The 15,963-nt window shown below is 45.4% G+C and overlaps 1 protein-coding gene across 1 annotated transcript in view; it reads right to left on the bottom strand.

Moving 5' to 3' along the window:
- Window positions 1-15,963, bottom strand: part of disc1 (DISC1 scaffold protein) — a 115,903-nt gene that overhangs the window by 86,930 nt on the left and 13,010 nt on the right. The window contains exons 3-4 of the mRNA XM_045213535.1: window positions 3,022-4,688; window positions 1,445-1,514 (exon numbers count right to left, since the gene is read on the bottom strand). Of these exons, the coding sequence (XP_045069470.1) occupies window positions 1,445-1,514; window positions 3,022-4,688 (1,737 nt within the window). The remainder of the gene's footprint in view (window positions 1-1,444; window positions 1,515-3,021; window positions 4,689-15,963) is intronic.

The raw sequence follows: 15,963 nt of genomic DNA, 5'->3' as shown, positions 1-15,963 counted from the left end.
TGGCCTCTCCACTACTACCACTGGCCTCTCCACTACTACTGGCCTCTCCACTACTACTGGCCTCTCCACTACTACCACTGGCCTCTCCACTACTACTATCGGCCTCTCCTCTACTACTACTGGCCTCTCCACTACCACTGGCCTCTCCTCTACTACTACCACTGGCCTCTCCACTACTACTGGCCTCTCCTCTACTACCACTGGCCTCTCCACTACTACCACTGGCCTCTCCTCTACCACTGGCCTCTCCACTACTACTACTGGCCTCTCCACTACTACTGGCCTCTCCACTACTACTGGCCTCTCCTCTACCACTGGCCTCTCCTCTACTACCACTGGCCTCTCCACTACTACCACTGGCCTCTCCTCTACTACTGGCCTCTCCACTACTACCACTGGCCTCTCTCTACTACTACTGGCCTCTCCTCTACTACTACTGGCCTCTCCTCTACTACCACTGGCCTCTCCTCTACTACCACTGACCTCTCCACTACTACTACTGGCCTCTCCTCTACTACTGGCCTCTCCTCTACTACTGGCCTCTCCACTACTACGACTGGCCTCTCCTCTACTTCTGGCCTCTCCACTACTACTACTGGCCTCTCCTCTACCACTGGCCTCTCCTCTACCACTGGCCTCTCCTCTACTACCACTGGCCTCTCCTCTACTACTGGCCTCTCCACTACTACTGGCCTCTCCACTACTACTGGCCTCTCCACTACTACTGGCCTCTCCACTACCACTGGCCTCTCCACTACCACTGGCCTCTCCTCTACTACTGGCCTCTCCTCCACTACTACTGGCCTCTCCACTACCACTGGCCTCTCCTCTACTACTGGCCTCTCCACTACTACTGGCCTCTCCTCCACGACTACTGGCCTCTCCACTACTACTGGCCTCTCCTCTACTACTGGCCTCTCCACTACTACTGGCCTCTCCTCCACTACTACTGGCCTCTCCACTACTACTGGCCTCTCCACTACCACTGGCCTCTCCACTACTACTGGCCTCTCCTCCACTACTACTGGCCTCTCCACTACCACTGGCCTCTCCTCTACTACTACTGGCCTCTCCTCTACTACTGGCCTCTCCACTACTACTGGCACCCTTCTGTCTTACTACATGCAGCCCATGTACCTGATGCTTTCTGGACAGAAATCATATGACATGCCACACTCTTTTGGTCCAGACAGAATCAGATGGTCTACACATACTGAGACAGAGGGGAGCTGTTTCGCTCGCTCTAATGCTTTATTTGAGATTGATGTGTCTTTCTGTCGGCGTGCGTCTCGGTCCCAAAAATGATCAATATTTTTATATTTTATTTGGACGGGCAAGGAGGTACGGTAGGGCGGGCCAGGCCCCCTAAGGCCGGCCCTGAGACTACACAACATGAGCAAATGTCTTAGTGTCACACAAAGTCTTTATTTCAATCTTCTCTCACCTGAGTCATACTCATCCTCCAGGATAGCCTTCTGCTGTAGTCTCTGTAGCTTCAGCATCATGGACTGAATCTGAGACAGGAACAGAGAGATCAGTAGTGAAGACTAATACCAGGTTTGCTTTACATTACCGAGTACAGAATTGAACTATTATAGCAAAATGTAGCTCTTCTAAATGACCCCATACTGTGGCTTGCAAAAGTATTCACCCCCCTTGGCATTTTTCCTATTTTGTTGCCTTACAACCTGGAATTAAAATGGAAGTCAATATTTTGTAGAGCCACCTTTTGCAGCAATCACAGCTGCAAGTCTCTTGGGGTATGTCTCTATAAGCTTGGCAAATCTAGCCACTGGGATTTTTGCCCATTCTTCAAGGCAAAACTGCTCCAGGTCCTTCAAGTTGGATGTGTTCCGCTGGTGTACAGCAATCTTTAAGTCATACCACAGATTCTCAATTGGATTGAGGTCTGGGCTTTGACTAGGCCATTCCAAGACATTTAAATGTTTCCCCTTAAACCACTCGAGTCTTGCTTTAGCAGTATGCTTAGGGTCATTGTCCTGCTGGAAGGTGAACCTCCGTCCCAGTCTCAAATCTCTGGAAGACTGAAACAGGTTTCCCTCAAGAATTTCCCTGTATTTAGCGCCATCCATCATTCCTTCAATTCTGACCAGTTTCCCAGTCCCTGCCAATGAAAAACATCCCCACAGCATGATGCTGCCACCACCATGCTTCACTGTGGGGATGGTGTTCTCGGGGTGATGAGAGGTGTTGGGTTTGCGCCAAACATAGCGTTTTCCTTGATGGCCAAAAAGCTCAATTTTTGTCTAATCTGACCAAAGTACCTTCTTCCATGTTTGGGGAGTCTCCCACATGGCTTTTGGCGAACACCAAACGCAAAGCATGGGGGTGGAAACATCATGCTTTGGGGCTGTTTTTCTGCAAAGGGACCAGGACGACTGATCCGTGTAAAGGAAAGAATGAACGGGGCCATGTATCGTGATATTTTGAGTGAAAACCTCCTTCCATCAGCAAAGGCATTGAAGATGAAATGTGGCTGGGTCTTTCAGCATGACAATGATCCCAAACACACCGCCCGGGCAACGAAGGAGTGGCTTCGTAAGAAGCATTTCAAGGTCCTGGAGTGGCTTAGCCAGTCTCCAGATCTCAACCCCATAGAAAATCTTTGGAGGGAGTTGAAAGTCCGTGTTGCCCAGCGACAGCCCCAAAACATCACTGCTCTAGAGGAGATCCTAGAGGAGATCTAGTACGGTTCTATGGTGCAAGACATACCTTAGGGTTAGTACGGTTCTATGGTGAAAGACATACCTTAGGGTTAGTACGGTTCTATGGTGAAAGACATACCTTAGGGTTAGTATGGTTCTATGGTGCAAGACATACCTTAGTATTAGTACGGTTCTATGGTGAAAGACATACCTTAGTGTTAGTACGGTTCTATGGTGAAAGACATACCTTAGTATTAGTACGGTTCTATGGTGAAAGACATACCTTAGTATTAGTACGGTTCTATGGTGAAAGACATACCTTAGTATTAGTACGGTTCTATGGTGAAAGACATACCTTAGTATTAGTACGGTTGTTATGCAGGCAGTCTTGCAGGACGCCCTCGTACTTCTTCACCACCTGGTCCCAGCCCTGGTCCTGGTCTGGAGTGCAGTTATGGGCGGGGCCGGGAGTGCAGTTATGGGCGGGGCCGGGAGTGGCAGTAGTGGGCGTGGCACTCTCGTACCCTGAGGTGAGGGAGGAGGCAGAGGCAGCGTCAGAGTCCTCCCCTACTGACAGGGAGGAGGAGACGGCTTCTGTGTCCAGAGAGGAGGAGTCACAGTCAGGCTCCAACTCCACCAGGTCAGAGGTCACAGAGGAGGGTAACTCCGCCCCCAGACTTGGTCCCGCCCCCTCCCGGGCCTCCCAGTGCCGGTCCTGCCACACCCAAGGTGAGAGCCGGTCCCGTCCTCTGTCTGATTGGCTGAGAGGGACAGAGCCTGGCTCTGATTGGACACGACTCGGAGTTGACAGTTTTGAAACAGAAAGCCCCAAAGAGAGACCCAAAACTCCTAGTCCTGATTGGTTGGAGCTGGAGCCAGATGTCCTGGATGGTAATTGGTCAAGGGAGGCTGATACAGGTCTTGATTGGCAGGGTGGGACAGACCCAGACCTCTCCAGTGGTTCTGAGTGGGATGGGACGGATCCAGTTCTTAACGACCTAGCTGAGGACTGATCCAGTGGATTTGGGTCTAGGCTAGTGGAGCTGTTCAGTGGTTGTGGGTCTGGGTTTAGGCCAGGGGAGCTGTTCAGTGGTTGTGGGTCTGGGTTTAGGCCAGGGGAGCTGTTCAGTGGTTGTGGGTCTGGGTTTAGGCCAAGGTCTGTATCTGTGCTGTGACTGGAGCCCAGGGAGTATAGGCTCAGTGACTGTTGGATAAAGCTGAAAGAGGAGCTGAAGGGAGTGTCCCCTGAAGGAGGGGACCTGGAGGGGCAGGTAGGCTGGGGGGACTGGGGGGACCTGGAGGGGCAGGTAGGCTGGGGGGACTGGGGGGACCTGGAGGGGCAGGTAGGCTGGGGGGACTGGGGGGACCTGGAGGGGCAGGTAGGCTGGGGGGACTGGGGGGACCTGGAGCCAGTGGAGCCAGAGGGACAGGTCCTGGAGTTAGGGTTAGGGGACCTGGTTCTGGGGTTAGGGGACCTGGTTCTGGGGTTAGAGGACCTAGTTCTGGGGTTAGGGGACCTGGGTCTGGGGTTAGGGCTCAAGAGGCAGGGCTGTAGGGGGATTGACCCTGGGGTCAACCTGAAGTCACTCTGAGGGCTGGATGATGAACACTTAGTGACACAACACCCTTCTTCCTGTGAGAGAGGAGGAGAGGAGAAGAGGAGAGGAGGAGTGGGAGAGGAGGAAATTAAGTGGTTGTTTTGATAACTTAGGGATGGTTTGTATGCTTCTGAGCTGTATGTCTCCAGAGGAGAGAGCTGCTGGCTGACTGAGATACATGAGCCAGCTGGTACAGGCAGTCTCAGTGTGTTGATCGTCTTTATGACATCACTGTGACCGTTCTGCTTGTTCATCCCATGACATCCAGATGCTCCGTAGGTCAGCCAGGCTGTCCTCCCCTCCTCCCCAGCCAGGGTGCCCTGTAGCCTGGGTAACTCTGTCCTCAGGTACCCTGGCCTCCGGGGTTGCTGGAGCCTCTTGCAGGTGGAGCTGCCAGCTGATGACGCAGGTGTGCCCAAGCCACCTGTCAAGAGGGAGATTAGATTAGCCATTAAACTAGGCTGCAGGTTGGCAACAACACCACACAGAGTCACACAACACAGAGTAACACAACACAGTCACACAACACAGAGTAACACAACACAGAGTAACACAACACAGAGTAACACAACACAGTAACACAACAACACAACACTGAGTAACACAACACAGAGTAACACAACACAGAGTAACACAACACAACACAGAGTAACACAACACAGTAACACAACAACACAACACTGAGTAACACAACACAGAGTAACACAACACAGAGTAACACAACACAACACAGAGTAACACAACACAGAGTAACACAACACAACACAGAGTAACACAACACAGTAACACAACACAACACAGAGTAACACAACACAGAGTAACACAACACAGAGCAACTAGGACATCACCATTGTTACACTGTATTGACTTCAGTCAATGTGTCTGATGTAATGACCATGTGGAGGATGAGTCTGATTTCCCATTAAAATGCAAATCAATTTATAACATTTTTGACATGCGTTTTTCTGGATTTTGTTGTTGTTATTCTGTCTCTCACTGTTCAAATAAACCTACCATTAAAATTATAGACAATATACAAGGTCTACAGGTCTAAACTCAGTTTTTCACAATTCCTGACATTTAATCCTAGTATACAGTGGGGGAAAAAAGTATTTAGTCAGCCACCAATTGGGCAAGTTCTCCCACTTAAAAAGATGAGAGAGGCCTGTAATTTTCATCATAGGTACACGTCAACTATGAAAGACAAAATGAGAAAAATAAATCCAGAAAATGACATTGTAGGATTTTTAATGAATTTATTTGCAAATTATGGTGGAAAATAAGTATTTGGTCAATAACAAAAGTTTCTCAATACTTTGTTATATACCCTTTGTTGGCAATGGCACAGGTCAAACGTTTTCTGTAAGTCTTCACAAGGTTTTCACACACTGTTGCTGGTATTTTGGCCCATTCTGTGACACTCTGGCTCCATGGACTTTGATATTTGAGCCAGGGTGTATTTTGTTTTGTTGGGTATTTGGGTGTATTTCTATGTTGGTAGTTCTGTTGTGTGTATTTCTAGGTTTGCCTTTCTGTTGGGTTCATTTCTAGGTTTGGTCTATGACTCCCAATCGGAGGTAACGAGTGTCAGCTGTCGGCTCGTTATCTCTGATTGGGAGCCATATTTAATCTGTATGTTTTCTTGTGGGAGTTGTGGGTTTTTGTTCCTTTTGGTCAGTGTACCGTAGGACTTCACATTCGTCATTTGTTTGTTGTTTTCATGGTTGCTTTTATTTAAATAAAGTCATCATGTTCACTCCACGCGCTGCGTATTGGTCCGTTTCCTCAGACGATCGTGACACATTCCTCCATGCAGATCTCCTCTAGAGCAGTGATGTTTTGGGGCTGTCGCTGGGCAACACGGACTTTCAACTCCCTCCAAAGATTTTCTATGGGGTTGAGATCTGGAGACTGGCTAAGCCACTCCAGGACCTTGAAATGCTTCTTACGAAGCCACTCCTTCGTTGCCCGGGCGGTGTGTTTGGGATCATTGTCATGCTGAAAGACCCAGCCACGTTTCATCTTCAATGCTCTTGCTGATGGAAGGAGGTTTTCACTCAAAATCTCACGATATATGGCCCCATTCATTCTTTCCTTTACACGGATCAGTCGTCCTGGTCCCTTTGCAGAAAAACAGCCCCAAAGCATGATGTTTCCACCCCCATGCTTCACAGTAGGTATGGTGTTCTTTGGATGCAACTCAGCATTCTTTGTCCTCCAAACACGACGAGTTGAGTTTTTACCAAAAGTTATATTTTGGTTTCATCTGACCATATGACATTCTCCCAATCCTCTTCTGGATCATCCAAATGCACTCTAGCAAACTTCAGACGGGCCTGGACATGTACTGGCTTAAGCAGGGGGACACGTCTGGCACTGCAGAATTTGAGTCCCTGGCGGCGTAGTGTGTTACTGATGGTAGGCTTTGTTACTTTGGTCCCAGCTCTCTGCAAGTCATTCACTAGGTCCCCCCGTGTGGTTCTGGGATTTTTGCTCACCGTTCTTGTGATCATTTTGACCCCACGGGGTGAGATCTTGCGTGGAGCCCCAGATCAAGGGAGATTATCAGTGGGCTTGTATGCCTTCCATTTCCTAATAATTGCTCCCACAGTTGATTTCTTCAAACCAAGCTGCTTACCTATTGCAGATTCAGTCTTCCCAGCCTGGTGCAGGTCTACAATTTTGTTTCTGGTGTCCTTTGACAGCTCTTTGGTCTTGGCCATAGTGGAGTTTGGAGTGTGACTGTTTGAGGTTGTGGACAGGTGTCTTTTATACTGATAAGTTCAAACAGGTGCCATTAATACAGGTAACGAGTGGAGGACAGAGGAGCCTCTTAAAGAAGAAGTTACAGGTCTGTGAGAGCCAGAAATCTTGCTTGTTTGTAGGTGACCAAATACTTATTTTCCACCATAATTTGCAAATAAATTCATTTAAAAAATCATACAATGTGATTTTCTGGATTTTTTCAAATCAATTTGTCTGTCATAGTTGACGAGTACCTATGATGAAAATTACAGGCCTCTCTCATCTTTTTAAGTGGGAGAACTTGCACAATTGGTGGCTGACTAAATACTTTTTTCCCCCACTGTATTATGTGTAATGGACACTGTCCATTAGCAATATCTTTCAATGGGCATTTATGATCACAAATTGGACATGCTGTAATATGCTCTTACATTGCTGAAATGACCAAATGTCAAGCTCACTGAACTCATGATGGCCTAGAAGTGATAGTGGATCCTCTCCCTTGCTGGTTGGTGTTGATTTCAGCATGTCCAATTCGTGATTATAATGAATACAAATGAGCTAAAGTTAAGACGTTGTCAGCTATGATATGGTCATTATCTGAACTGGCTAGCCAGCTAACTTAATGTTAGCTAGCTACAGTTGAAGTCGGAAGTTTACATATCTACAATGTAGAAAATAGTAAAAATAAAGAAAAACCCTTGAATGAGTAGGTGTGTCCAAACTTTTGACTGGTACTGTCAGTTGAAGTCAGAAGTTTACATACACCTTAGCCAAATACATTTAAACTCAGTTTTTCACAATTCCTGACATTTAATCCTAGTATAAATTCTTTCATCACATTCCCAGTGGGTCAGAAGTTTACATACACTCAATTAGTATTTGTAGCATTGCCTTTAAATTGTTTAACTTGGGTCAAACATTTCAGGTAGCCTTCCACAAGCTTCCCACAATAAGTTGGGTGAATTTTGGCCCATTCCTCCTGACAGAGCTGGTGTAACTGAGTCAGGTTTGTAGGCCTCCTTGCTCGCACACGCTTTTTCAGTTCTGCCCACAAATGTTCTATAGGATTGAGGTCAGGGCTTTGTGATGGCCACTCCAATACCTTGACTTTGTTGTCCTTAAGCCATTTTGAACAACTTTGGAAGTATGCTTGGGGTCATTGTCCATTTGGAAGACCCATTTGCGACCAAGCTTTAACTTCCTGACTGATGTCTTGAGATGTTGCTTCAATAAATCCACATAATTTTCCTTCCTCATGATGCCATTTATTTTGTGAAGTGCACCAGTCCCTCCTGCAGCAAAGCACCCCCACAGCATGATGCTGCCACCCCTGTGCTTCACGGTTGTGATGGTGTTCTTCGGCTTGCAAGGACCCCCTTTTTCCTCCAAACATAACGATGGTCATTATGGCCAAACAGTTCTATTTTTGTTTCATCAGACCAGAGGACATTTCTCCAAAAAGTATGATCTTTGTCCCCATGTGCAGTTGCAAACCGTAGTCTGGCTTTTTTATGGCGGTTTTGGAGCAGTGGCTTCTTCCTTACTTCAGGATATGTCAATATAGGACTCGTTTTACTGTGGATATAGATACTTTTGTACCTATTTCCTCCAGCATCTTCACAAGGTCCTTTGCTATTGTTCTGGGATTGATTTGCACTTTTCGCACCAAAGTATGTTTAATCTCTAGGAGACAGAACGCGTCTCCTTCCTGAGCGGTATGACAGCTGCGAGGTCCCATGGTGTTTATACTTGCGTACTATTGTTTGTACAGATGAACATGGTACCTTCAGGCGTTTGGAAATTGCTCCCAAGGATGAACCAGACTTGTGGAGGTCTACACAATTCTTTCTGAGGTCTTGGCTGATTTCTTTTGATTTTCCCATGATGTCAAGCAAAGAAGCACTGAATTTGAAGGTAGGCCTTGAAATACATCCACAGGTACACCTCCAATTGACTCAAATTATGTCAATTAGCCTATCAGAAGCTTCTAATGCCATGACATCATTTTCTGGAATTTTCCAAGCTGTTTAAAGGCACAGTCAACTTAGTGTATGTACACTTCTGACCCACTGGAATTGTGATACAGTGAATTATAAGTGAAATAATCTGTCAGTAAACAATTTTTTGAAAAATTACTTGTGTCATGCACAAAGTAGATGTCCTAACCGACTTGCCAAAACTGTAGTTTGTTAATTTGAAATTTGTGGAGTGGTTGAAAAACACCTTTTTTATGACTCCAACCTAAGTGTATGTAAACTTCCAACTTCAACTGTACATCTCCCTTGTCTCACATACCCTTAATATATAAAACAATTAATCCCTAAAATATACAAGACAATCACCATATAATAAACAGCAGGCACCAAAATGCTATCCCGGGTATTTCCTTCTCAGCCACGTACTATAATCTTACCACTCACTTTTGAGACATTCTACTATTTAGCCATTTTTTCATTGAGAACTTGAAACTACCAATGGCGGTTATAACTATTCCACAGAATGGCAGCGGAGTATAAAAAAGTTCATTTCCCCATTCCACTTTTAAATCTAAATGGAACAACGTCAGTTTCACTCCTTACATTTACATTTTAGTCATTTAGCAGTCGTTCTTATCCAGAGCAGGTCTGGTGAGTGCATACATTTTTTCATACTGGCCCCCCGTGGGAATCAAACCCACACAACCCTGGCATTGCAAGCGCCATGCTCTACCAACTGAGCTACAGAGCTCTCCTTCTAGTGGAATAGTTATGGTTATCCTTTACTAAGTTAAAGTAGTTACATAAGTACCTGGGGACCAAACTGTCTTATGTACGAGACAATTTAGACAGTCACCAAATAATTGATTAACACTGTTTTGCAAAGAAGGTCTTCCGTAGCCTCAACAGCACTCTGTAGGGTAGCACCATGATGTAGCTGGAGGACAGCTGGTTTCCGTCCTCCTCCGGGTACACTGACTTCAATACAAAACCTAGCAGGCTCATGGTTCTCACCCTCTTCCATAGACTTACACAGTAATTATGACAACTTCTGGAGGACGTCCTCCAACCTATCAGAGCTCTTGCAGCATGAACTGACATGTTGTCTACCCAATCAGAGAATTAATCTAGTACTGAAAGCATAAGCTACAGCTAGCTAGCACTGCAGTGCATAAAATGTGGTGAGTAGTTGACTCAAAGAGAGAGAAAGACAATAGTTGAACAGTTTTCAACAAATTAGCTAATTTCTTTAAAAATGAAGGAGAAGCGAGAGAGCGAGAGAGAGAGAGAGAGAGAGGCTACAGTTGAAGTCGGAAGTTTACATACAGTACTTATTTTGTACGTTTGCCCACTGACAAAGAAATGATCAGTCTATAATTTTAATGGTAGGTTTATTTGAACAGTGAGAGACAGAATAACAACAAAAAAATCCAGAAAAACGCATGTTAACATTTTTATAAATTGATTTGCACTGCACTCAGTGGAATTGGGATTTCCTACAGCCAGATTGGAGCTCATAGAATAGGTTATGTAAGGAAATATAACTGTCAATCTGCTTGAACATAAGCCTTTCCATGACCTTCAATAAAACACACAGGATTGAGACAGGCCGATGGTTTCCATGATCTAATTTATTCCCTTTTTATATAAAGGAATGACCCTTGCAAGTTTTAGTTCACTGGGAAAACACCCTAGTTCCATAGACAGATTTACAATTTACCTGCAGCAGCTACTCTTCCTGGGGTTTATTATGGATCCCCGTTAGTTCCTGTCAAGGCAGCAGCTACTCTTCCTGGGGTTTATTATGGATCCCCGTTAGTTCCTGTCAAGGCAGCAGCTACTCTTCCTGGGGTTTATTATGGATCCCCATTAGTTCCTGCCGAGGCAGCAGCTACTCTTCCTGGGGTTTATTATGGATCCCCATTAGTTCCTGCCGAGGCAGCAGCTACTCTTCCTGGGGTTTATTATGGATCCCCATTAGTTCCTGCCAAGGCAGCAGCTACTCTTCCTGTGGTTTATTGTGGATCCCCATTAGTTCCTGCCAAGGCAGCAGCTACTCTTCCTGGGGTTTATTATGGATCCCCATTAGTTCCTGCCAAGGCAGCAGCTACTCTTCCTGGGGTTTATTATGGATCCCCATTAGTTCCTGCCAAGGCAGCAGCTACTCTTCCTTGGGTTTATTATGGATCCCCATTAGTTCCTGCCAAGGCAGCAGCTACTCTTCCTGGGGTTTATTATGGATCCCCATTAGTTCCTGCCAAGGCAGCAGCTACTCTTCCTGGGGTTTATTATGGATCCCCATTAGTTCCTGCCAAGGCAGCAGCTACTCTTCCTGGGGTTTATTATGGATCCCCATTAGTTCCTGCCAAGGCAGCAGCTACTCTTCCTGGGGTTTATTATGGATCCCCATTAGTTCCTGCCAAGGCAGCAGCTACTCTTCCTGGGGTTTATTATGGATCCCCATTAGTTCCTGCCAAGGCAGCAGCTACTCTTCCTGGGGTTTATTATGGATCCCCATTAGTTCCTGCCAAGGCAGCAGCTACTCTTCCTGGGGTTTGTTATGGATCCCCATTAGTTCCTGCCAAGGCAGCAGCTACTCTTCCTGGGGTTTATTATGGATCCCCATTAGTTCCTGCCAAGGCAGCAGCTACTCTTCCTGGGGTTTATTATGGATCCCCATTAGTTCCTGCCAAGGCAGCAGCTACTCTTCCTGGGGTTTATTATGGATCCCCATTAGTTCCTGCCAAGGCAGCAGCTACTCTTCCTGGGGTTTATTATGGATCCCCGTTAGTTCCTGCCAAGGCAGCAGCTACTCTTCCTGGGGTTTATTATGGATCCCCGTTAGTTCCTGCCAAGGCAGCAGCTACTCTTCCTGGGGTTTATTATGGATCCCCGTTAGTTCCTGCCAAGGCAGCAGCTACTCTTCCTGGGGTTTATTATGGATCCCCGTTAGTTCCTGCCAAGGCAGCAGCTACTCTTCCTGGGGTTTATTATGGATCCCCGTTAGTTCCTGCCAAGGCAGCAGCTACTCTTCCTGGGGTTTATTATGGATCCCCGTTAGTTCCTGCCAAGGCAGCAGCTACTCTTCCTGGGGTTTATTATGGATCCCCGTTAGTTCCTGCCAAGGCAGCAGCTACTCTTCCTGGGGTTTATTATGGATCCCCGTTAGTTCCTGCCAAGGCAGCAGCTACTCTTCCTGGGGTTTATTATGGATCCCCGTTAGTTCCTGCCAAGGCAGCAGCTACTCTTCCTGGGGTTTATTATGGATCCCCGTTAGTTCCTGCCAAGGCAGCAGCTACTCTTCCTGGGGTTTATTATGGATCCCCGTTAGTTCCTGCCAAGGCAGCAGCTACTCTTCCTGGGGTTTATTATGGATCCCCGTTAGTTCCTGCCAAGGCAGCAGCTACTCTTCCTGGGGTTTATTATGGATCCCCGTTAGTTCCTGCCAAGGCAGCAGCTACTCTTCCTGGGGTTTATTATGGATCCCCGTTAGTTCCTGCCAAGGCAGCAGCTACTATTCCTGGGGTTTATTATGGATCCCCATTAGTTCCTGCCAAGGCAGCAGCTACTCTTCCTGGGGTTTATTATGGATCCCCATTAGTTCCTGCCAAGGCAGCAGCTACTCTTCCTTGGGTTTATTATGGATCCCCATTAGTTCCTGCCAAGGCAGCAGCTACTCTTCCTGGGGTTTATTATGGATCCCCATTAGTTCCTGCCAAGGCAGCAGCTACTCTTCCTGGGGTTTATTATGGATCCCCATTAGTTCCTGCCAAGGCAGCAGCTACTCTTCCTGGGGTACAGCAACATTAAGACAGTTATACAATTTTAAAAACATTACAATACATTCATTACAGAATTCACAACACACTAAGTGCGTGTCCTCAGTCCCATTCTCCACTACCACATATCTACAACACAAAATCCATGTCTACGTCTGTGTATAGTATGTTATCATTTGTCTATATGCATGTGTCTATGTTTGTGTTGCTTCACAGTCCCCGCTGTTCCATAAGGTGTATTTTTATCTGTTTTTTAAATCTGATTCTACTGCTTGCATCAGTTACCTGATGTGGAACAGAGTTCCATGTAGTCATGGCTCTATGTAGTACTGTGCGCCTCCCATAGTCTGTTCTGGACTTGGGGACTGTGAAGAGACCTCTGGTGGCATGTCCTGTGGGGTATGCATGGGTGTCTGAGCTGTGTGCCAGTAGTTCAAACAGACAGATCGGTGCTTTCAACATGTCAATACCTCTCACAAATACAAGTAGTGATGAGGTCAATCTCTCCTCTACTTTGAGCCAGGAGAGATTGACCTGTATATTAATAATGTTAGCTCTCTGTGTACATCCAAGGGCCAGCCATGCTGCCCTGTTCTGAGCCAATTGCAATTTTCCTGTCCTTCTTTGTGGCACCTGACCACACGACTGAACAGTTGTCCAGGTGCGACAAAACTAGAGCCTGTAGGACCTGTCTTGTTGATAGTGCTGTTAAGAATATAGAGCAGCGCTTTATTATGGACAGACTTCTCCCCATCTTAGCTACTGTTGTATCAATATGTTTTGACCATGACAGTTTACAATCCAGTGTTACTCCAAGCAGTTTAGTCACCACAACTTGCTCAATTTCCACATTATTTATTACAAGATTTAGTTGAGGATTAGGGTTTAGTGAATGATTTGCCCCAAATGCAATGCTTCTAGTTTTTGAAATATTTAGGACTAACTTATTCCTTGCCACCCATTCTGAAACTAACTGCAACTCTTTGTTTAGTGTTGCAGTCATTTCAGTCGCTGTAGTAGCTGACGTGAATAGTGTTGAGTCATCCGCATACATAGACACTCTGGCTTTACTCAAAGCCAGTGGCATGTCATTAGTAAAGATTGATAAACGTAAGGGGCCTAGACAGCTGCCCTGGGGAATTCCTGATTCTACCTGGATTATGTTGGAGGCTTTCATTAAAGAACACCCTCTGTGTTCTGTTAGACAGGTAACTCTTTATCCACAATATAGGCATGGGGTATGAAGCCATAACACATACGTTTTTACAGCAGCAGACTATGATCGATAATGTCAAAAGCCGCACTGAAGTCTAACAAAACATCCCCCAAAATATTTTTATCATCAATTTCTCTCAGCCAATCTTCAGTCATTTGTGTAACTGCTGTGCTTGTTGAATGTCCTTCCCAATAAGCCTGCTGAAAGTTTGTTGTCAATTTGTTTATTGTAACTGTAACTTTACTAAGGGTTGGTAACAGGTTGATTGGTCGGCTGTTTGAGCCAGTAAAGGGGGCTTTACTATTCTTAGGTAGCGGAATGACTTTTGCTTCCCTCCAGGCCTGAGGGCACACACTTTCTAGTAGGCTTAGATTGAAGAGATGGCAAATAAAAGTGGCAATATCGTCCGCTATTATCCTCAGTAATTTTCCATCCAAGTTGTCAGACCCCGGTGGCTTGTCATTGCTGATAGACAACAATAATTTTTTCACCTCTTCCACACTCACTTTACGGAATTCAAAATTACAATGCTTGTAATTTTCTCAGATATACTTGGATGTGTAGTGTCAGCAATTGCTGCTGGCATGTCATGCCTAAGTTTGCTAATCTTCCCAATGAAAAAATAATTAAAGTAGTTGGCAATATCAGTCGGTTTTGTAATGAATGAGCCATCTGATTCAATGAATGATGGGGCTGAGTTAGCCTTTTTTCCCAACATTTCATTGAAGGTGCTCCAAATCTTTTTACTATCATTCTTTATGTCATTATCCTTGTTTCATAGTGTTGTTTCTTCTTCTTTTTATTCAGTTTAATCACATGATTTCTCAATTTGCAGTACGTTTGCCAATTGGTTGTGCAGCCAGACTTATTTGCCATTCCTTTTGCCTCATCCCACTCAACCATACAATTTTGAAATTCCTCATCAATCCACGGGGATTTAACAGTTTTTACAGTAATTTTCTTAATGGGTGCATGCTTATTAGTAACTGGGATAAGCAATTTCATAAATGTGTCAAGTGCAGCGTCTGTTTGCTCCTCATTACACACCAACAAATATTATTTACATCAACAACATAGGAATCACTACAAAACGTATTGTATGACCTCTTCTACACTATATTAGGCCCTGTCGTGGTTCCACCTGTCACCAGAGGGCAGCAGAGACCGTCCTAGGGACAATCATGACACCCAGGTGTGTTCTATCACTAATTATGATTTATCTTTCCCTTTGCAGAAGCTTGATTTGTTTGCCATATGCGTTTGTCTCCTGAGTGAGTTTTCTAGCCCTAGTATTTATTGTTTTCCCAGTATTACAGTGATCCTTCTGTTACCAATTCTCAGTAAAGTATTTACGTTTATCCTAAACCACTGATTCCTCATCTGGTCTCTTCTCTGGTCCAACCTCATCACGTCACAGGCCCAGCCTTTGGAACTTTGGTTTTCCTAGATATGGCTACCATATTGTGATCACTACATCCGATGGATCTGGATAATGCTTTCAAGCACATTTCTGCAGCATTAGTAAAGATGTGATCAATACATGTTGATGATTTCATTCCTGTGCTGTTTGTAACTACCCTGGTAGGTTTTTTGTGGGGGCAGGAGAATTAATGAAGAGGCAACTCGAATTAACTTTTATCTATTCTGTGAAAAGTGAAAATTATTGTTCATGCCACCAGATGTACCGGATCCGGCCAAATAGGTTCCGTAACAAAACAGTCCAAAACAGAGAGGTGCAGGATCCTGCTCAAATTAAGCACTGGATCAGGGGTGTATTCATTCCGCTGATTCTGTTGAAAAACGTTTATTAAACGGAAGAAAACGGACTGAAACGCGGATAAACGTACCTGAATTTGTCCAATAGAAACTCTTGTTTGCAAGTGTTGGACTAATGATTACACCCTATATCAGCTAGATGCAGGCAAGAGTGTGCAAGGAGGTATTGAATGTGTCAATGTCTGTCACCTTGATAACTCAAAT

Source organism: Coregonus clupeaformis, unplaced genomic scaffold (assembly GCF_020615455.1).
Source record: "Coregonus clupeaformis isolate EN_2021a unplaced genomic scaffold, ASM2061545v1 scaf0122, whole genome shotgun sequence".
In the NCBI taxonomy this organism is placed as follows: Eukaryota; Metazoa; Chordata; class Actinopteri; order Salmoniformes; family Salmonidae; genus Coregonus; species Coregonus clupeaformis.
This window is presented reverse-complemented; position numbering and strand designations above follow the sequence as displayed.